The sequence below is a fragment of the Mauremys mutica genome, chromosome 21 (genome assembly GCF_020497125.1).
Source record: "Mauremys mutica isolate MM-2020 ecotype Southern chromosome 21, ASM2049712v1, whole genome shotgun sequence".
Lineage (NCBI taxonomy): Eukaryota > Metazoa > Chordata > Testudines > Geoemydidae > Mauremys > Mauremys mutica.
In genome coordinates this window covers 17018902-17041082 of record NC_059092.1, presented here as the reverse complement: position 1 = coordinate 17041082, position 22181 = coordinate 17018902, and the positions used below count along the sequence as shown (strand labels likewise).

The window sequence follows — 22181 nt, the reverse complement described above, 5'->3', positions numbered from 1 at the left end:
CGTGGGCCTCACCTTGGTGGGCGGGGCGAGGAAGGGTACTTGACTGACAGCCCTGGCAGCTCCCACACTCCAACCCCCCCAGACTAGAGCCCCCCCGGGGGACAAGCTGGGAGGTCAGACCCCATGGGCCAGTCAGCCCTGGGTCCCTGCTGACCTGCCAGTGAGTGGCCAGCTGGTGCCAAGGGGGGCAGAGCCTTCCTGGCAGCCGCCCTTTGGGAACTGGGCTGAGACCCACCAACCTCATCTCACCCAAGCCCCCACAGTGCCCAGACCCAACCCCAGGGAAGCCTCGGAAAATGGGCTTGGTTCTGCTCAGCTGGGGAGAAAAGGGTCTTAACTGCAGCACCCCCTTGCCCTCTCCCCAGCCCCCTGCGCTGTCCCTCCCCTTTCCCCACTGACCCATCCCCCCTCCCACCACCTCCCCGGGCCTGGCACCTGCACAGGGTGTGGTTGCCGGTGGCCAGGTAGCGTGGGGGGGAGTAGGCCAGGGTGAAGTTGACGTAGCCCTGCAGCTGGCTGTCGTGCTCGTACTGGTAGAGGAGCCGGGGCAGGAAGTCCGAGGTGAAGGCGATGAGGAAGGCCTGAGTGCGCAAGGACGAGGGTCAAGGGCGAGTCATGTGGGGCGTGCCCCGGCCCCCCCAGCCCAGGGGTGAGACCAGCGCCACCCTGAGGGGCACAGGGCTGCTGCAGGGGTGGCTGGAGGTTCGGGCCACAGGCTGCCCTGCTGGGAGCGATGAAGGAGAGGAACGTGGCTGGAGTGGCAGGGGGAGGAGAGCGGCCAGGTCAGTGCAGGGTTTCAGGGAGCACATAGAGATGGAGGCCTGGAAGGGACCTCGAGAGACCATCTAGTCCAGCCCCCTGCCCTGAGGCAGGACTAAGTATCATCTAGACCAGCCCTGGCAGGTGTTTGTCCAACCTGCTCTTTAAAACTGCCACTGATGACAGATTCCACATCGTCCTGCGGTTCCAGTGCGTAACTGCCCTGAGAGCCAGGGAGCTTTTCCTAACGTCCGATCTAAACCTCCCTTGCTGCAATTTAAGCCCCTTGCTTCTTGTCCTAGCCTCAGAGTTAACGAGAACAATTTATCACCCTCCTTGTCACAACCTTGTATGTGCTTGAAAACTGTTCTCATGTCTCCCTCAGTCTTCTCTTCTCCAGACTAAACCAACCCAGTTTTTTCAATCTTCCCTCCTAGGTCGTGTTTTCTAGATCTTTCATCATTGTTGTTGCTCTTCTCTGGACTTTCTCCAATCTGTCCCCACCTTTCCTGAAATGTGGCGCCCAGAACTGGACACAATACTCCAGCTGAGGCCCAGTCAGCACAGAGTAGAGCGGAAGAATCACATCTCGTGTCTTACGTACAGTGTTCCTGCTAATACAGCCCAGAAGGATGTTTGCTTTTCTTGCACCCATGTTACACAGTTGACTCATACTCAGCTTGTGGTCCAGTCTGACCCTCAGATCCCTTTCTGCAGTGCTCCTTCCTAGGCAGTCATTTCCCGTTGTGTGTGCGCGCAACGGATGGTTCCTTTGTACTTTGCATTTGTCCTTAGTGAATCTCATCCTATTTACTTCAGACCATTTCTCCAGTTTGTCCAGATCATTTTGAATTTTAATCCTATCCTCCAAAGCACTTGCAACTCCTCTCAGCTTGGTTTCATCCACAAACAGTCTATGCCATTATCTAAATCATTGACGAAGACATTGAACAGAACCGGACACAGAACTGATCCCTGTGGGACCCCACTCGTTACGCCCTTCCAGCATGACTGTGAACCACTGATAGCTACTCTCTGGGAACGGTTTTCCAACCAGTTATGCACCCACGTTATAGTAGCTGCAGCTAGGTGATATACTCTAGATTGTTTATGAGAAGGTCACATGAGACAGTATCAAAAGCCTCGAGCTACACCACATCTACCGCTTCCCCCATCCACACAGCCTGTCACCCTGTCAAAGAACGTTGTCTCTCAAGTCACCTAAGACCAGATGGAGGGGGTCAGGTGGCAGAGATCGGAGAGGGGGATTGGGCGCCATAGGGATACATGTGGGAGCCTGGATGGGTGACCCCCAGCCCTGGAGAAGCTCCAGGTGCAGGGAAAGCTGGGGCACATGGTATCCTGCTCTGGCAACCTCCTGTCTTCAGAGCCCATCCCCAAGGCAGACAGGGCACAATCCACCCTCACCGTCACCGAGGCACGGCTCCTTTAGAGCCCTGTGGGCACGGCGCCCACCCCACGCAGCTTATGCCAGGGGCAGCCCAGGGACAGGCAGCCAGCAGAGGCAGCTTGGCGAGAGGGAGGAAGGAGGGTGCCAGGGAAGCAGCAGGAGGCTGCTCCAAGCAGGGGGGCAGCGGGAATGGAGGCAGGGAGCCAGCAGGGCATGGGAGGGGCAGGGTGAGTCGAGAGACACAGGGCATTGGATTGTTCCAGGCTGCTCAGTGCCTGGCCTGGGCACGGCCTCCGAGGAGCCGGCTCTGCACTCACGTTGACGACGACGGAGATCTGAGCCAGGACCTCCAGGATGAGGAACCAGACCCCGATGTTCTGGGCGCGGTAGGCCACCGGGCGCCGGTACTCGCACACGAACTTCTGGGCGTCCAGGCGGATCTCCACCCAGTTATTGAGTAGGGCGAAGAGCGGGGCCAGCGGGAAGGCAGCCACGAAGATCGTGATGAACCCGAACTGCAGCACTGCGAGCCCAAGGGAGCAAGGAGAGAGGAGGCCGCTCAGCCAGGCTCTGCTCCCCCATCGCCAGCAGGATCCCTGCTGGAGAGGCTGGGACTGGGGTACCTGGGTGCTCCCCTCCACAGCCGGCACTTCTGCCCCAGGCCCTACAGCGCCCCCTGCTGCACATGCTGGGCGCTCCCCCAGCCAGTGCTCTCTGTAGAATGAATAGCTTTTAGTTACAAACCAAACACTCCCCAGGCCTGGCCCCGGCTCTCCCTCCAGCAGCAGGGCTGGGTATACAGCTCCCTGCATTACGGCTGAAGCTCCAGCAGTGTGGGATTTCCACGCAGGCTGAGCCAGAGTCGCTGGGCACCAGCTGCCGGGAACCAGCTGCCAGCGTCTCCCCTAACCCGGCCGGCTGCGCCCCTCGCTCACCCATCTCCAGGTACTCTTCAAAGAGCCCCTCGCACTCGATCAGCTCGTAGTCCTCTTCCCAGCGCGGGGGCTCCTGGCTGATCTGCGCGCCCCGCACCCTGGCCAGCTTGCGCTTCTGCCGCCAGGCCTTCAGCTTGCTGCAGAGGGGAAGGGGGACAGGGGAGAATCCGGGGGCTGGTTCTAGGAGTGTGTGGGTGGAGGATGGGGGCTGCTTTTATACCAGCCAGAGGGAGTGAGGCACATGGCCACATCTTGTATCACACAGGTGCTGTCCAGGATTTCCCTGCAACCATCATGGGTGGAACCTGCCCTCTGCTAGAGCAGTGGGTCAGTGCCAAGGGCCCCCCAGCCTGCCCCGGGCTTGGCAAGAGGAGAAACCAGCACTGGATTTCTGAGCCAGCTGGCTCAGCCCCTAGACCCTCCTTTCCCAATCACTGGATGGACAGACGCACGCAGGCACCTGACTGACTGAATGCCATGGCCTGCCCCCCGCCTTCTGGCTCCTGCCTGGGGTGCCCTGATGGTTCCCAGCCCTATGGGATGGGGTGTACCCTGACACAAGCCCGATAGCTCCTGGCCTCCTAACACCAAGCTGCCCCCACCGCCAGGCTCCACCGGGCACTCACGGGATGACGAACTCCTGGACGTTGCTGATGATCTGTTTCCCCACCATGATGATGAACAGCTGCTGCGCCAGTTCGATCAGGCACCCGCCGGGGCCGCACTGCGGGAGCCAGGAGAGAGAGGCGCACCCGGTCACTCAGGCCTGGCCTGGGTTAGCTCAGCAGCTGGCTCGGCCTGCACTTCCCCGGTGCAGAACGACCCAGCCTTGGGGGAGAGAGATGGGAGGTCCAGCCCCACAGCTCCCAGCACAGGCCAGACCAGCTCCGCGCTGGGATTGCACGGCCTCTCCCCTGGCAGCCCCAGCAGACTCCTAGCATGGGAGCCCCACCCCGGGGTCCATCTCGGCCTGGATCCCATCTCTGAGAGCGACCACTGGCAGCAGAGACGCCCAGCAGGGTCCCTAAGGGACAGAACAGGAGTGTCTCCTAAGGACAGGGTGATGGAACCCCAAGGGAATCTGGCTGGTAAAGGACAAACCATCAAAGCTCTTTGGAGGAGGGACTGGCTCTTTGTTCTGGGTTTGTACAGCTTCTAGCGCCCTGGGGTCCTGGGCTGTAGCTGGGCCTCCAAGAGGCTCCCCGTGGTGTCCCCGACCCCGGAGACTCACCTCCTCGTTCCTCAGGCCGAGCAGCGTGCCGTACTGCCCGGGGTACCCCACAAACCTGCGGAGACAGGAGACGCCTGGTCGGTTGTTTCTCTGATCTGCGGCAGGGCAGGCATCGACAGGCTCATTTCTCACAGTCCCTACCCACTGGGGCAGACTGCCGAGGGGGGCGGGCTCCCCGTCTCCTCAGGGCTTCAGAGCCAGCCCGGCCGTTAGCCAAGCACAACTGCCATGCCCAGCACAGGATGACCTCCTCGGGTGACCCAACGGCCCTTTCTGGCTCCGCATCGCCTTGCTCTCACCCAGGCTGCCCCAAAGACAGAGCCCCCCCAGCGCCGGCTGCCCCTCCCCGGAAAGGAGAAGGGGCACGGGAGGATGGGGGGGGAGGCGCTGGGTGCAGGGATCCGACCCTGCCAGGCAGTGAGCTAGCTGCAGGCGGGCGCGCTAGCAGCCCCAGGCTGGAGGTGCTGAGCTCAGGCATCTCTGCAGCAGGCACAGGCTGGGATGAGGTCAGGGCGATTCTCCGGGGAGGCTGCTGGACACAGCCAGACCCTGCGGTTCTCTCACCCGGCCTTCGCTGCCTCCTGGCGCCGTGGGGGTCTCCCTCAGACCTCGCCTGGATCCACCCAGCAAGGAACGGGCCGTGGCCGGGCCCGCTGGCACGTGGGGGCTCCAGAAGGGGGGTCATGCAGCAGCCACACTTCCCTTCCAGCACAGCCGCCCCCCGCCCCCCGCATGCCAACAGGCATCACGGAGCTCCCGGATCTGGGTGGTGGGCGCCCATCCCAGGCTCCTCTCTGAAGCAGCAGCTGCAGCCCAGCCCCTTCCCTGCAGGACGGTCCTGCCAGCGCCGGGAGAAGGACCCTCGCCCGAACCCTCCGTCCTGCCACACGCGCTTTCCCTGCGGGGCTCATTCCTGGCTGTTCTTCAGCCTGGGGGTGGGGCTCTAAGGGCTCCCCCTGGTGGTAGGTTTAACCCCTGCACTCCTGCCCCTGTTCGTGGGGGCCAGGCTCAAGGTCGGGGGTTGAGTCCAGGGCGGGTCAGGTTTCTGGTTTGCCGGTTCCCAGCTCCAAAGCGATCTCACTTGCGCTCCAGCGATGGGCGACAGAAATCAGGACACCCAGGAGGTTTGGGATTTTTTCCACATAAATTTGGCGTTAAGTCATCTGCTCCGAGGAATTTCAGCTGCGGCTGGGAGAGCAGGGGGACAGAGTCTCTGAGCCAGCCGGCTGGTTGTGCAAAGCCCCTTGGGGGATCTGACCCTCTTTCAGATGGGGGTAGGGGGCTTCTAATGTAATCTGTGATGTGTTAATAACAACAGAGGATCCTGGCAACCACGCCAAGGCCCCACCGGAAGAGGGCAGAGCCGTTTCACACGGGGCGAGAGATTCAATGGTGTATTCATAAACCTTGCCCACCTGTGGTTTTGGGGGGGGATCTCCGAGCCCACAGCTGAACAGTGCATCCATTGTGCAGGGGCATCGGCAGACACATGGCATGGGGATCCCGGGCATGACTGGAGCAGCCAGATGTTCCACAGATGAGTCACATCTACCTTTTCTGTCCTCCCAGAGTAACCACATCATTCCTCCCTGGCTGATCACTGAGCACCTGGGCTCCAGTCCCTCCCTACCCAGGATGTGATTGAACTGGGGGTTGGCAGGTGGCTCCAAGGGAGGGGGTTCCCCTCCCTAGGAAGGGGTGTCAAGAGCCGGCCACCCCTCCCCAGAACCTAGCTCCATGGCCAGGTCAGAACAGTGTTTGGAAGACACGGAATTAGGGGTAGCACAACATACCATACAGCCACCCAGCATGCTAACGTGTGCCAGGCATAGCACACGCTGCCATATAGGTCATGCATCCCGACATGCATGTGCCGTGTACAGGCGCATGTGCCATCATGTGATACGCTTACGGCTCACGGGAGTGTGCATGCACCATGGGCACGGTGCCACACACGCTGGGCACGTTTCCTGGCATCATTCGCGTCAGTGCAGTGGAACGCAGCACGGCCCAGGGACAGAACGTCTCTCGAGTGGCTGCAGCCTCCAGCTCTGCCCACGGAGCCCAGTGCCCTGCTACACCGTTCCCCTCCCTCCCGCCTCAGGGAGGCCCCGGCCCCGTATCACCCGGGCCCCTCGCACACAGAGCCACGAGAACACGCCGTCTCATACCTGCCTTTGAAGAAGGCCACGTAGAAGGGGGAGGAGTAGAAGTTGACGAACTGGAAGATGAAGACTTTGAAGGTGAAGGCGTCCTCGTGCAGGGTCTGGGTCCGGTGCATCTCTGCGGAGGGGACACAAGGGAACACACGGGCACTGCCCAGCGGCCACGGTAGCCAGTCAGCTCCCCGGCCCAGCGGGCTTGAGGCTACGGGAGGGAGCATCACTTCCTCTGCCACTGAGGACGCCCCCTCCCCTCACTCCACACCTGAGCCATCCCCAGCTCACACCGGCGCCTCCTGCTGATAGACCCGGGCCCAGACCCTTCCAGGATTTCTGGTCACAGCTCTGCCATCAGGGTTGAGCCGGGCACAGGAGCAATACACGTCCACATGGAACCCACAGTACAGGAGCCAGGGTGTTTGTCCCGCTGTAGTGACTGGTCCGTGTAAGAGGGTAAGCGTCTACTACTGCTGCTAGCTTATGGAGCTGCTCCTTTAGCTCAAGTGGGAAAGGCGCTTTTGGCCTTCAATCCCCCTTGGCGACCGACGGTGGAAGGGCTGTCGGTGGCTGGGGGACTCAAACGCCCGTTGCATGAGGTTCTCTCTAGCAGGGCCCGTAATGCCAGGGGCTCTCAGCTGGCCTGGGTGTGACGAGGATTCAGGCACTCGCAGGAGCGCTGGGTCGCAAGCAACGCCCTGCGCAGACCAGTGGAAAGTGCATCAGCCAATCACAAATTCCATACGCCCACTAGTGACCTCGCTGCGGGGCTTGTCCCGGTGGGAGTGCCCACCTGGGTCCTGCAGCGCCGGCCCCCTCCTCCCACACAGGGGACAGGCTGAGCTCTCTGTAGCTGAATTGACCTGGGATGGAGAAACCATATTGATTTCAGCAGAGCTTGGATCTGTGATACAGCCCTTCCCCGAGCCCCGCCGCTGCCCCCCCCCACACACACTCCACGTCTGCACAGCACCCAGAAGGTGGCCAAGGCCAGGACGTGCCAGACCTTTGCAAAGGTGCAGGGGGCCCCCCCCAGAGCTCGCTTGAGGGGGCACCATCCAGCCCTTCGAGCCCCAGAAGCCAGCGTAGCCACGCTCCCCTGCACATGACTCCGGGACTGGGCCTAGGCTGAGGTCTCTGCAGGACAGTGGGAGCAGCCCGGGGGGAGCTGCCGATAGCTTCTCCTACTCACCCCACCTGGTGAGCTTCTCCGCCAGGGAGGTGTAGACCTGGCTCATGAGGAGGATCAGCGCCAGGTTCACCAGGGTGCTGCTGATGTTCGCTATGTTCCCAGCCTGTAAAAGAGCGAGGTAAGTAACGCGCTTCCCTCCCGCTGGGAGCTTCCTGAGTCACAACTCACCCCTGGCTCCTAGCCAGCGCCAGCTCCCAAAGCTCCTCACAAAGGAGGTCAGGGTCACGAGCCCCATTTTATAGATGGAGAAACTGAGGCGAAGAGCGGGGCAGAGCCGGGACTAGAACCAGGTCTCCAGAGTCCCAGTGCAGAGCGGTAGCCCCATAGCCCTGTCCCGGGTCCAGCTGAGCCCTGGCGTGGACCGGAGGGTGGGCTCCACTCCAGCAGCTCCACACAGCTGGCCAGAGCTCCACCGTTCGCAGCCTTAGGAGCTGCTGACAGCCAACGTGCCCTCCCTAGCCAGGTGCCCAGCAGCTGACTGACAGCGCGGGGTCCAAGCAGGGTTTGTCACCCCAAGCACAGCCGGACCCCAGGGCTGTCCGGGAGGGGGTAGCGCCGAGCCCCTGCAGGGCACAGGACTCACCTGGGTCACGAGAATGGCGTTGCCCGTGTGATACATCACCACGCTGATGATGCCCCGGTACATGATCACGGAGACCAGGAAGATCATCACCACGCACAGCTGGAAGTGAGCAAGGGAAGCCCAGGCATAAGCAGTGGGAGGTGGGTGACCCGGCGCTGAACTGGGGGAGCGGACGGCAGGCGGAGCAGGGAGCGCCCCCAGCTGGACGGCTCCGCCGTGCCAGCGAGGAGCAGGCTCTGAGCCTCCCGAACTGCCAACGCCCAGCCCCGGTCTGCCCTGGGCTCCATTCTCTTGTGGGGCTGGGAGAAGTGAGGGGTCTCTGGTCCCGGGGCTGGTGTCAAACATGGGGGGAGGTGTTAGCACCCCCATGTGGGTCTCGCCCCAGCTTTGGGGGACACCCTGACACTCCACCAGGCCCCTTTGCCACACTCCTGGTGGAAGGAGCCCACCCGTGGCAGCTGAAGGAGGACAGATGTCCCGTGGAGACGGGCAGTCCACCCTTCCCACCTGCGCCAGCGGCTCCTTTAACGGGGGGCATCCGGAGAGTGACCCCTGCTGGGGGAAGCTGGAAGTGACACCAGACCCAGGCGCTGTCCATTCTAATCACCGCCATTCTCTTTGCCACGCCTGTTAACGGTCAAAGCCCAAACTGTGGGGCCTCCCTTGCAACCCGCCCCTGCTTCCCAGCTCCGCCGGGGTCGCTGCACGCTGCGCTGGGGGGTGGGATCAGGGCAGGATAGGGAGCCCTTTGCGCCTAAGCTGCCCCAGGCCAACAGGGATTAAATTCACTACCACCATGTAGTGGCCATTGCGTTGGCTGGCATGAGATGAGTTTGCTGGGTCTCAGCCCCAGTCAGACAGGAAGGCTGACTTGGGGACAAGGCCCGGCTAGGAGGCAGCAGAGCGGTGTTCGGAGCCAGAAGCGTGAGCTCCTGCTAGCAGGAGAGGAGGGAAAAGGACAGGGGACGGGAATTGCCATCAGCACTTTCCTCGCCCTGCTCCGGGGCCTACGAGTTTGATCCCCAGCCAGACGGTTCAAAGAACAGGGCAGTGTCCTGCCCGGGCACGTCTCCACCTCTCCCGGGCAGGGGATGTCAGCCCAGGCCACGTCCTCCTCCTTACCATGATGACAATGGCCATGGAGCCCGTCAGGATGCGGGAGAGGCGGTCCCGCTTGGGGAAGTACGGCTCCTTCACCCCCGTGATGGGGTTCTGCTCCATCCGCGGGGCCATGGCGGCGAACTCGGGCCTGGGCCGCTCCTGCAGGAGGGGAAACGGAGCCAGAGGGGGATTCAGCCCCCATTCGCCTGGCGTGACTGGTGTGGTTCCCCCTCCCAGGGCATCCCCGCTGGGGAGAGAACAGGCTCTGCTGGGCATCCGCAGGCGTGCCCAGATCCTGCAGCCTCCTGGACAAACCTCGCTGAGTTAGTGTAAGTATCGTGGGGTTCCCAGCGTTACGACGGCCGGTGTGTGTGTCCTAGTGTGGGAGGGCAAGTGACTTCTTTTCGGGGGAAACGGGGCTGATGCACTGTGGGAAGGTCACGTTCTTCTGAGGACACTGTAAAAACAAGGGGCCAGACACGCTGAAGTCGTTTCCCCAGGAAATCTCTAGGAGGAGGCACCTACTCTGCAAGGTCTCCTTTCGACGCATCGCCCTGCGGGGGCCTTTTATCCACTACCTCTCCAGAGACCCAGAGAGGCTAAAGGAGAGACTCTCACACTCACGGGGGTGCTAGTTCTGAGCACAAGCGGCGTGGAAATTGGGAGCCCAGGAGAACCCCCTGGGTGGGGTTGAAGGACTAATCACCAGCCAGAGCCCTGGCTCGAGTGGGGTGAGCTCCGCTCAGCTGTTTAGCACATGTGCAGGTTCCTTTATTGGTTAATCGATTTTCTCTGAAACGCTTTTACCGTATGAATCAATGTGCTTGCTGAGGGAGAGCGGGGTGGCACCGTATAACTGCCGGCAAGACACCGTTTGCAGCCTCCGGAGAGAAAGCAAAGTGCCAACACTGGCCACCCACCAGCCTGCTTTTCTGGGCAATGGCACAGTGTAAGCAGGAGGCTGCACAGCCTGGAAATAGCCCGGGCAGCAGGGAGAGAGACGCGGGTTTCCACCCAAGAGAGGGGACAGCTGAGGAGGAGAAGGGTGGGGGCCCTTGGTGGGCTATTGAGGGGAATACAGGTTCAGCTGCCATGAATGGTGCCACCTGCCAACCCAGTGCCATCGCTGGGGGAGTCGGTGCATCGCTGCACTCGGCTCTGCTCCCATGTCCAGGACTGGCACCAGTTAGTGGCTGGAGACCTGAAGAGAGAGTCTCCTTAAACTCCTCTGGTCTGTCTGTGCTTTGGGGCAGGCGGCCTCGTTCCCTGCAAGGGGAGGCGTGTATCCGGCCACAGCCCCCCTCTGGCCTCAGGGAGGAGAGGGAAGGATCCCCGACACGCACGCCTGCCCCCATGCTGGCTAGCTGGGCAGAGCCAGCCACGGTGGATGGATGGTCGTGGGAACCACCTCCTCCTCCTGGAAGTCCATGCAGTCCCAGTGGTGAGCCAGCGTGGCGCTTTTCCTCTTCCAGTACTCCAGGAAGGTCACGGCCCAGAAGGACATGAAGACGCTGAAGAAAACCGTCCCGGGGTGATCAAACAGGTACCCGACCTGCAGGGGCACAGAACAGAGGGGCCACCCGGCCTCTTCACCAGACGCAGAAGCCCGTTCCCCCTGCACATGCATTGCCATCTTCACCGCCTCCATCTCACACCTCTGGCCTTGCTCCCTACAGCGCCTCCTGCTGGCGCGGGGGTAGCTGGACGCTCTCCTTGAACTGCTGCCCCTACGCCTTAGCCACCTGGAGTTGGGACAGGCTGGCGCTAGCTCCTGGGGCCGGCACCACTGTGCCATTTCCTACGGCGCCTCCTGCTGGGAGATGCTGGGACTGGAGTAGCCAGGGGCTCCCCGGCAGTCAGAGCTCCCGCCCCCTCCCCTCAGCACAGCTCTGAGCAGGGGGAGCTCCAAGGCATGGCTTTGTGGGCGTCTGTGCAGGGAAAACCCCAGAGGTGGGGATTTCTCACTGCATCGAGCCGGGCCCCCTTGGGCAGCAGGGTCTGGGCCTGTCTGCATTAGCCCCCAAGCGGCCTTCCCTTACCTTAGCCATGGGGCAGATCTCCGAGATGTTCCAGGTCTCACACGTGTCACAGAGCGGACACATGAGGAACTGGCCTCCGCTCTCGCAGATCTCCTGCCTGTGGGAAGCCAGCACAGGGCTGGGTTAGCAGGGCACGGCTCCTCAGGAGAAACACACGGCTAGCACTTCACCAACCCCACACCCACTGCATACACGTACACGCATGCACAGGTCCCCACACGCACCACCACACGTGCACACACATGTACACAAAACCAGCACATGCACGTGTCTGCACAGACACACATGTTCTTGCACAGGTAGTTATCATTCGGGAGCTCCAGAACGACCTGGGATGGAGTCAGCAGAAATGCCCCAAACTCCCACCCATCCTCTGATCTCGGGTGGGGAGAACAGCTCAGGCCGAAACCAGCCAACATCTGACAACGTCCACCCCAGAGATGGAGCTCAGGTTCCTCAGGCTTGGCTTCATCCCAGAGAACCACCCACCCATCTGTCCATCCATCCATCGACCCACCCACCCACCCGCCTATCTATCCAGCCAGCCATTCACACACCCACCCATCCATTCACACACACACACCCATCCATCGCTCCACCCACCCACCTATCCATCCACCCACCCCTCCAGCCATTCACACACCCACACCCGTCCATCCCTCCATCCACCCACCCGTCCATCCATCCGCCCAACTACCTATCATCTCCCCACCTGCCATCCAACAACCCATACTCCCGTCACCCACCCTCCCACCCTCCCGTCTCTCTAGTCACCACATATCAAAGCCCCTCCTTGTGTCTCCCTCCTTTCTTCTGACAGCTGTGACCCCGGGGCTTTTGCTAGGCCTGGGAGCGGAGAGTGATGGGAGCTGCTGGAGTAGCCCCTATAGCGCCCCCACCCCCTATAGCCCCCACCCCCGCGAGAAGGCAGCACCCAGGCCGCACACTAGTAACGGCGGCTGGCGGCAGCCTGCGAATTCCTGTGTGTGAGGGCTGGATGTCGGGGGGCAGGGAGGGGGGCAGGGTAGGATGGCAGGGGTCCTCCTCACACACCCCCTCCTGCGCTCCCAACCCCAGCCCCACAGACTCACGCAGGCGTGTTGGTTCCCATGGCAACCAGGCCTGCGAGGAAGACCACGGTGCCCACGGCCGCAGCAGGGAGCAGCCAGGCCGTGTAGAAGCCTGCAGAGGGGACGGGCACGTGAGACCAGCCCCCGGAGGAGGGCGACACCGGGCAGGGGAGACCCCCTCCCTCCCCTCTCCATCAAGGCTGGGGCACCAAGACTCCTGGGTTTCACCCCCAGGGCTGATGCCCTGTGTGGCTTGGGGAAAGTCCCTCCCCCATCCGTGCCTCAGTTTCCTCAGCTGTAAAATGTGGACGATGATCCCGCCCCACCTGGCAGGCTGGGGGCAGGACTAAGGCACTTGCAGACTCTGCATGGCACCTCGCTCGCCCTCTTCCACCCCACGCCCGCCCACGCCCCTGTGAAGCAGGAGCACGGGGCACCAGGGCAGCAGCCACATGGCACTGCTGGCACTTCGCGGCAGCACCAAGGGAAAGAACCAGGAGACCTGCCCACATGGTCCTGCCCCCCGGCCCTTTCTGTACCAGTCAGGGTGCCGGGAATCTGCCTCTGCCGGCCGGACACCGAGAGCCCTGGGCAGCGCCACCGGGCAGCACAGGCTGGGTGAGCCTGGCTGGGGGCAGAGAGAAGCCCTGGGGCTCTGTGTGTCCAGCAGGCTCCAGGAACAATCCCCGTGATCCCCATCCCAGCCCCAAGCTGGCCCCTGGGACGCTGCAGGGGGGGCGCCGGGGGCGGTGGGGCAGAGGCGGACAGAGGGGAGGAGGAGGTGGGCTCTCACCCAGCCAGGCGAAGTAGATGGCAATCTTCTCCCCGAAGTACTGGCGGATGTGATCCAGCGGCTGGTACCGGTACCAGCAGCCCCACTGGGCCCAGAAGCGGTAGAGGACTTGGCGAGGGTTCAGGGCTTCATCGGGGACCTCAGAGTCAGGCGTCTCGAAGGGGCCCTGGGTCAAGGCAACAGAGAGGGAGACGGGTCGGCCACCTGCACAGCCAGGGGCGACCGCGGATGGGGCAGGGTCTCTGCGGTGCCCAGGGAGCAGAGCTGCCAACGGCTGCCCGGGACCCCCGCCTAGTGCCAGCTGAATGGCCGCAGTGACCAACCAGGACCTGCAGAGCCAGCAGCTGCCCCCGGTCCCCGCATCCCAGCTCCGGAAGGACGTCTCTGTCCCCGCCCCATCCCAGCTCCGGAGGGACGTCTCTGTCCCCGCCCCATCCCAGCTGCGGAGGGACAGCAGCCCACCCGGCAGCCCCTACCTCGTGCAGCGGGAAGGCAGCGCCGTACACCCGCTCGTTCAGCAGCCGGTTGATCCCGATCTCGGCGCGTTTCCGCTTCCCGTAGACGGTGCGAGCCAGGATCTCGTAGACCTGCCGACCCGAGGAGCGCGGCGCCGTCAGCAAAGTCCACCCTCGCCGGGGCTCGCGCAGAGCAGGAACCCAGCAAGTCCCGGCTGGGCGCAGCCCTGTGGAGCTCACACAGCTGGACCTTGCACCAGAGCCTTGGGATGCTAATGGGAGCCTTCGCATAGACCTTTCTGGCCCAGCCCCCAGGGCAGGAGCTGCCCACGGCTCTGATGCCCCCACATGCCCCTTGGCCCATGCTAGGTGCAGGGCAGAGGGAGCCTTCCTGACCCTTCCCCAGGCAATCAGCCGTGCCCTGGAGCCTGAGATTGGATTCAAACACACGTCACTGGTTCTAGCGTTTCCCACCAGCTGTGGGGCCTGCGGAGGCTGAAGCACAGAGCTGGGCCCGAAGCCATGAAGGGGGATGATTCTGGGTTGGGGTTTCTACCCAGAGCTGGGGGCAGGGTTGGGTCTGGGTGGGGGGTTAAATCAGCCCATTAGAGAGCCAGGGGATTTCGATCTGGCCGCCCACCATGTGATGGGCCCGTGGAGCTGCCTCTAGGGCAACGGGGTTAATTACGGACCTGGGCAGAGCAGGGCTGGGAGTGGGGCAGGCCCCTGAGGTCCCCAGGCTCCCCCCACCCTACTCACGATGCGATGTCTCTGCGTGTTGCTGAAGTAGGAGTCCCGGGAGTCGCTGCCCAGGAACCTGGGGGGGATAAACAAACAGCCCCGCTGCAGTCGGGCCAGGGGAGGGGAGGCAAGGAGGGGGCTGAGACGAAGTGGGGATGTTCTGGCTGTGCTCTGTGAATGCTGAGTGGGGAGTGCTGGCCTGGGAAGGCTGCAGGGGAGTTGGGCTGGGACTGGCTGCACTGGGGATGGGAGACTTGCCTTGAGGGAGGACACCTGAGCACGGAACATGAGACCCCAGGAAGGGGGCTGGAGGCCAGGTGACACCTCTGCCCGGAAACTGGACAAAGGCTGGGGGAGGAGCCGGGGGGAGGCTGAGTGAGAGGCTGGAGGGAGTTTCAGTTTGGAGCTGGCTGGGAGACTGGAGGGGAGCCCAGATGGGGCTCTGGTTTCCCAATGCAGCTCTGGCCTCCCTGGCCCCCCAGATGGACCTAACTGAGGGGGTCCCGAGACTCACTTGTCCAGCTTGGACCTGCGGAAGGCGCAGGTGTAATAGTCCGCGGGCTTGTTGGGGACGTGCTGGTGCAGGGCGTTGGGGATGCAGAGTCTCCTCAGGACCTCGGCGGAGCTGTTCCAGTCCGGGTTGGGCTGGGCCTGCGGTCGGCACAGAGAGCGTCAGGGCTGGGGGTGGCCAGGAGAACCTCCCAGACCGACAGTGACCTGCAGGCGGAGACGGGGCCAGTCTCCCCACTACTTCCTGCACACGGGGAGCCTAGCAGAGCTGGGGGGGGGGCTGAGCTAGCAGGGGGCTGCGGGTCGGGGTTGAGGGGTGCAGGCAGAGCTGGGGGGGGAGCCCAGGGCTAGGGTAGGTGGGGGCTGCGGGTCGGGGTTGAGGGGCGCTGGCAGAGGTGGGGTGGGGAGCCCAGGGCTGGGCTAGCAGGGGGCTGCGGGTCGGGGCTGAGGGGCGCTGGCAGAGCTGGGGGGGAGCCCAGGGGTGGGGTAGGTGGGGGCTGCGGGTCGGGGTTGAGAGGCGCTGGCAGAGCTGGGGGGGGAGCCCAGGGCTGGGGTAGGAGGGGGTTGCGGGTCGGGGTTGAGGAGCGCTGGCAGAGCTGGCGGGGGAGCCCAGGGCGGGGGGAGGAGGGGGCTGCGGGTCGGGGTTGAGGGGAGCTGGCAGAGCTGGGCGGGGGAGCCCAGGGCTGGGGTAGGAGGGGGCTGCGGGTCGGGGCGCTGGCAGAGCTGGGTGGGGGAGTCCAGGGCTGGGGTAGGAGGGGGTTGCGGGTCGGGGTTGAGGGGTGCTGGCAGAGCTGGGGGGGGAGCCCAGGGCTGCGGGACAGGGCGCTGGCAGAGCTGGGGGGGGGAGCCCAGGGCAGGGGTAGGAGGGGGCTGCGGGTCGGGGCGCTGGCAGAGCTGGGGGGGGGAGCCCAGGGCTGGGGTAGGAGGGGGTTGCGGGTCGGGGTTGAGGGGTGCTGGCAGAGCTGGGGGGGAGCCCAGGGCTGGGGTAGGTGGGGGCTGCGGGTCGGGGTTGAGGGGCGCTGGCAGAGCTGGGGGGGGAGCCCAGGGCTGGGGTAGGAGGGGGCTGCGGGTCGGGGTTGAGGGGCGCTGGCAGAGCTGGGGGGGGGAGCCCAGGGCTGGGGTAGGAGGGGGCTGCGGGTCGGGGTTGAGGGGCGCTGGCAGAGCTGGGGGGGAGCCCAGGGCTGGGCTAGCAGAGGGCAATGGGGGGGCTGGTGGGAGAGCCCCCCGGGCGCACAGACCTGCAGAGGCGCTCGCAGGCACAGCTCCTCGGCGTAGAACACCAGCACGTCCCACGGGGCGCTCAGCTTCAGGTAGTGGATGGTTTTCCGCTCGCTCAGCATCTCCTCCTGGGGGGAAGCAGGAGGGGGCTGAACACGGAGCCCCCAGGGGGGCAGAGCTGCCATGTGCCTGTGTCCAGGGGCTCCAGGCCAGGGCCTGTAGGGCAGGGATGGGACACACGGCCCTGGGGTCAGGCAGGGGACAGCCCCTTCTCTCCGACTGCTGCATCCTGGGGCCAGCAAGGCCTCGAGAGTCTCCCAATGCACCGTCACCCCAATCAGCTGCAGCCAGGCCTGGCTGGAGTCGGGAGGGATGTGGTGGGGGGCCAGGGCCTTGGGAAGGAGGGACATGGCCAGGGCTTGGGAGGGGGGGATGCAGCAGGGGCCTGGACCCAGTGGGGGAGGGAAGGAGCGGGGGGGACGCTGTGGGGGATCAGGACTGGAGAGGGGAGGGCCATGGCGGGGGTGTGACGTTATTGATATAATCTGGGACCATATAGAACATGGTTGCAACCAAGGTCCTGTAGTGGCACCAAATCTTATGTAAAGGGTCATATAAGGTGTCTAAGACCAGGCTATGGGTTGCTGGTTATAATTATGGTGTCTGGGTGCATGTGTCATTTTGTAGTTGAAGTTATGAGTATTGGCTCTGTACTGTCTGTATTTCAAATCTGTGCTGTTTCTGGTGGTGTTAGCTCTGCCTAGCCTGCTTGAGGGCCCATTAAGGACCATCAGCTACACAGCTGACCCATGGAGAGGAGGCAAATACGCCTTGTGACTCAGCAAAGTGCAGGGACTTGCCCAGGTGACTCCAGACTCCATTTTGCTGTAAAGCCTCTAAAAGGCTGATGCCTCATCTCCATCTGGTCTTCAATCCTGCTTCTGACCTCTGGAGGGACTTTGCTACAAACTGAAGCTCTGGACAAAGGACTGACTGACCCATCCCAGCGGGGGATGTTCCAGAGACTTGATTTGAACCTGCAGTTTACTCCATCACTGCTACAAGCCTGAACCAAGAACTTTGCCATCACTGTATGTGATTGATTCCATGTAACCAATTCTAGCTCTCATCTCTACCTTTTTCCCTTTATGAATAAACCCTTAGATTTTAGATTCTAAAGGATTAGCAACAGCGTGATTTGTGGGTAAGATCTGATGTGTATATTGACCTGGGACTGGGGCTTGATTCTTTGGGATCGAGGGAACCGTTTTCTTTTATTGGGGTGTTGGTTTTCATAACCATTCATCCCCAGGACGAGTGCACTGGTGGTGATACTGGGAGACTGGAGTGTTTAAGGGAATTGCTTGTGTGACTTGTGGTTAGCCAGTGGGGTGAGACCAAAGTCCTTTTGTCTGGCTGGTTTGGTTTGCCTTAAAGGTGGAAAACCCCCAGCCTAGGGCTGTAACTGCCCTGTTTGAGCAATTGGTCCTGAATTGGCACTCGCAGTTGGGTCCCGCCAGTTCCGCATCGTCACAGGGGGCCTGGGGCCCGGAGGTGGAGGCACATGGCAGGGACCTTGGGTTGCCAGGCGAAACGCCCCGTCACAAAGGGACCCTGGTGACTCCGGTCGGCGGCACAACAGGGGCCCGGGGCTAAGGCAGGCTCCCTGCCTGCCCAGAATTCACACGGCCCCCAGGTCCCTGCAGCTCCTAGGCGCATGGGCGGCCAGGGAGGCTCCGTGCGCTGCCCCTGACTCTAGTGCCGGCTCTGCAGCTCCCATTGGCCGGGAACCACGATGAACCCCGCAGCCCCCTCTTGCACCCAAACTCCCTCCCACAGCCCTCACCTCTACCCCCTGCCCCAGCCCAGAGCCCCCTCCTGCACCCCAAACTCCTCATCCCCGGCCCCACCCCAGAGCCTGCACCCCCAACCAGAGTCCTCAACCCCACCCCGTACCCTAATCCCCAGCCCAGTTAAAGTGAATGAGGGTGGGAGAGAGCAAGCGATGGAGGGAGGGGGGGATGAAGTGAGTAGGGGCGGGGCCTCAGAGAAGGGGCGGGGCATGGGTGGGGCGTCGGAGGAGGGGCAGGGATGCTGGGTTTTGTGTGATTAGAAAGTTGACAACCCGACGCGGCAGGGACCTAGGGGGCGGGGGACACAGCAGGGGCCCGGGGCCCAGGAGGGATGCGGCCGGGACCGGAGGAGGGAGGCACATACCGGGGCCCACGGTATAAGTCTCTCCTCTCACCTTCTCCATCAGCAGCCCGGCATTTCTCAGGTTATCGAGGAACTTCCTCCTCCAGTGCTCGTGGCGCCCGCGTGGCCGGTCGCCTCTGGCCTCATGAGCCGCCACCTTCCCCCTCCTCTTCTGCGGGGGCCGCACCTTCTCCTCCCACACCAGCACGAAGTCTGCGGGAGCAAAGGGGAGGGGGCTGCGGGCCGGCCCTGCAGCGGGCCAGGGGCTGGGAGCCTCCCGCAGGGCCGGGGAGCAGCAGCGAAACTCACTGTGATAATAAAGCACCCAGACCACGCACAGGCATGGGCGCCAACTTATATGGGCTCCTGGGGCTTTAGCCCCAGGAATATTCACAGACAGGGGCTCTGCTCCAGCAATATTTGGAGCTAGGTTTCTCCCCTGCTCTGCGCTGCCGGCAGCCCAGAGCCCTTTAAATCCCAGCCACGGCCGGGAGTCAGAGGGCTCTGGGATGCCTGCAACCGCGGGGAGCCCAAAGCCTTTTAAATCCCAGCCGCGGCCGGTAATCAGAGGGATCTGGGCTCCCCGCCGCAGCGGGCAGCCCAGAGCCCTCTGATTCCCGGCCGCGGCTGGGATTTAAAAGGCTCTGGGCTCCCCGACGCAGCGGGCAGCCCAGAGCCCTCTGATTCCCGGCCGCGGCTGGGATTTAAAAGGCATGGGCTCCCCGCCGCAGCGGGCAGCCCAGAGCCCTCTGATTCCCGGCCGCGGCTGGGATTTAAAAGGCTCTGGCTCCCCGCCGCAGCGGGCAGCCCAGAGCCCTCTGATTCCCGGCCGCGGCTGGGATTTAAAAGGCTCTGGGCTCCCCGACGCAGCGGGCAGCCCAGAGCCCTCTGATTCCCGGCCGCGGCTGGGATTTAAAAGGCTCTGGGCTCCCCGACGCAGCGGGCAGCCCAGAGCCCTCTGATTCCCGGCCGCGGCTGAGATTTAAAGGGTTCTGCGCTCCCCGCCGCAGCGGGCAGCCCAGAGCCCTCTGATTCCCGGCTGCGGCTGGGATTTAAAAGGCTCTGGGCTCCCCGCGGTTGCAGGCAGCCCAGAGCCCTTTGAATCCCAGCCCCTGGCCGCTGATTGCCCCCTCCCCAGACCTCTGCCCCAACTCCCCCCCAGGACCTCCACCCCCTATCTAAGCACCACTGGTCCTTGTTCCCCGATTACCCCCTCCCGAGACCCCTGCCCCTAACTGCCCCTTGGGACCTCAGCCCCTATCTAAGCCTCTCTTCTCCTTGTCCCCAACTGCCCCCTCCTGAGACCCCCCCCAACTCCCCCCCCCAGGACCGCACCCCCTACCTGTCCCCTGATAAACCTCCTGGACTCCCATGCCTATCCAATTGCTGCCTGTCCCCTGACTGCCCCTTTGAACCTCTGCCCCATCCAACCCCCCCTGCTCCCTGTCCCTTGACTGCCCCCCGGAACTCCCTACCTCTTCTCCAACCCCCAAACCGCTTACTGTGCCACTCAGACCAGCGTGTCTGGCTCTGTGCAGCTCCAGACAGTTGCTGCCATGCTCCCCCATGGAGCCCACAGCCCTCTCCCACCCCCAGCACCTGCCTTCCAGATTTGAACACCTCAAAATTCAGGTGTGCTCAAGCTCGGTTTGGGCAGCTTTTACTTCATTTCTCCCAAATCAGTTTCCCCTGCAAGGTGCCAACTGAAGGTGTTGGAGAACAGAGAGATTGGGTGGCCTCCTAATGCCTGGAAAAGAGACAAAGGCCGGAGGAGGGAGTGTCAGTGCCTGTGCGGACTTCTGGGAAGTGCATGGTGTGGAAGGGGATGCTGTGATGCTTTGGAACAACTCCATACAAAGCCAGTCAGGACTCTGGGGGAGCCTCCTCTCTCGGAGCATACTGTCTCCAGGGCAAGAAGCTTACACCTTCCTGGGTCTGACCTCGGAGCATTCAGCATGCCCTTCCACGTCATGCACTTTCCACAGCGAGTCTGCCCAGGCTGGTCCTGGGGCAACCAGACCTGCACCCCAACTCCGCAGTCAGATGTGACTCTCAGCCAGACAATAAAACAGAAGGTTTATTAGATGACGGGAACGCAGTTTAAACAGAGCTTGTTGGTACAGAAAACAGAACCCCTCTGTCAGGTCCATCTTGGGGGGTGGGGAGCCCAGAACCAAGTTCTGGGTCTCTCCCCATTTCCCCAGCCAGCTCCAAACTGACACTCCCTCCTCTGGCCTCTGTGTCTCTTCTGGACAAGGAGGCCACCTGATCTCTTTGTCCCCAACACCTTCAGTTGGCATCTTGCAGGGGAAACTGAGGCACCCACACAGTATTCAGAGAAAATATTAAGAACATTCCCACTTCATCACAACAGGGGCAACAAAATATAATACTGTATATTGAAGTAGGCAAGTGCTGCTTCTGACTTTCCACTTTTAATTGACCCTTGTAATCTTGTGGCACTGACGCGTTGTAGCTTCATTTTATATCGGCTTACAGGGCGGGAGCGGGGGGGCACCACCATTTTGGGCCCCACCAAAAATTATACAAACCTGCCGCCTATGCGCACAGGATGGGCGCGGGGGCGGGGAGACAGCAGCCCTAGGGCCCTAGAGTGTGGGGGGGGCCACACTCGCCACCACCGCCCCCTGCTGGAGGGAACATCAGCCCCACTCTGGCACATGCAGCCCACCAGCTGGGGCGCCTCACCGCTAGCCTCAGCGGAGATTCCCCGGGCTCTGCAGCAGGACGCCCGCAGGCGAACGGGAAGCCCCTGCAGCCGCAGCCCACAGGGGTGAGCAGGGCCCTGGGGAGGGAGGGAGCATCGTTAACGTAGCCGAGCAAGGGGCTTTGGATCATTTCATTACTGCTCTGGACAATGTACGTTAGCCAGTGGAACTCTCTGCCACATGATGATGCCGAGGAAAAGAGATTTAGGGAGCACGTGTTCGCAGAGCAAGGAGGGTCATGGGGCTGGGACGCAGGAGATGGAGGGTCACTTCTTGGCTCTGCTACTGACCCCCTGGGTGTCCTTGGGAGAGTCACTTGCTCTTCGTGCCTCTGTCTGGGGCAACGAGCATCTCTGTGCCCAGCCCCCAGCACAGCCCGGGAGGCCCGTTGGCAGTTGGCACAATGCAAAAGCGCAGCAAGGCTGCTCGACGGCAGACTGCAGAGGGCAGTGACATAGGGTGGCTTAGAGACCCCTGGGTCCCCCCCAGACAGCACCGGGCCCAGCTCACACAGCCAGAGAGGGCCTTGCATGGGTCCATCCCTCTCTGGCCGGAGCCTGCGGGGCTATTCGGAGAGCCTGGGCTGGCAGCCACCCGCTCCCAGCTCCTCCCAGACGGGGGCCCGGGGCGCTGCCGAGGGCAGGGCAGGGCAAGGGGCGCTCACCGATCTTGGTTTGCCCATCTCGGAAGTAGTTGCCCCTGAGGTTGGGGCTGTAGCCTTCGTCACCAGGCACGTAGATGGGATCGTCCTCGTCCTCTTCATCCTGCAGCCGGGAAACAAACGAGACGGGGGCAGGGGAGAACCGGGCAGCTCCCGCGCCCCGAGCCAGCCTCGCCCCCGCGCCCCAGCTCGGATTCGTTGGGTCGGTGGGGGGGAGCAGGGGAATGTTTCAGTGCTCAGGAAACCGAGAGGAGGAACCTAGAGCCAGATGGGCTGCTTCACCCCACGGCCCCTCAGTCCTGACCTGCAGCCCCCCGCTATCCCAGCCCTGGGCTCACCCCCCCCACAGCCCAGCCGGTGCCCCTCAATCCTGACCCGCAGCCCCCCGCTATCCCAGC

General features: G+C 62.8%; 1 protein-coding gene across 3 annotated transcripts in view; it reads right to left on the bottom strand.

The window, feature by feature from the left end:
* Window positions 1-22181, bottom strand: part of LOC123354164 (anoctamin-7-like) — a 36088-nt gene that overhangs the window by 6027 nt on the left and 7880 nt on the right. For all 3 annotated transcript variants that reach the window (XM_044995890.1, XM_044995889.1, XM_044995888.1), the window contains exons 2-20: window positions 21787-21886; window positions 18446-18606; window positions 16218-16325; window positions 14984-15120; window positions 14488-14545; window positions 13750-13860; window positions 13274-13439; window positions 12502-12592; window positions 11411-11507; window positions 10780-10923; window positions 9393-9530; window positions 8271-8369; window positions 7688-7790; window positions 6508-6619; window positions 4337-4391; window positions 3732-3829; window positions 3106-3242; window positions 2488-2693; window positions 436-581 (exon numbers count right to left, since the gene is read on the bottom strand). In XM_044995890.1, the coding sequence (XP_044851825.1) occupies window positions 436-581; window positions 2488-2693; window positions 3106-3242; window positions 3732-3829; window positions 4337-4391; window positions 6508-6619; window positions 7688-7790; window positions 8271-8369; window positions 9393-9530; window positions 10780-10923; window positions 11411-11507; window positions 12502-12592; window positions 13274-13439; window positions 13750-13860; window positions 14488-14545; window positions 14984-15120; window positions 16218-16325; window positions 18446-18606; window positions 21787-21886 (2267 nt within the window). The remainder of the gene's footprint in view (window positions 1-435; window positions 582-2487; window positions 2694-3105; window positions 3243-3731; window positions 3830-4336; window positions 4392-6507; window positions 6620-7687; window positions 7791-8270; window positions 8370-9392; window positions 9531-10779; window positions 10924-11410; window positions 11508-12501; window positions 12593-13273; window positions 13440-13749; window positions 13861-14487; window positions 14546-14983; window positions 15121-16217; window positions 16326-18445; window positions 18607-21786; window positions 21887-22181) is intronic.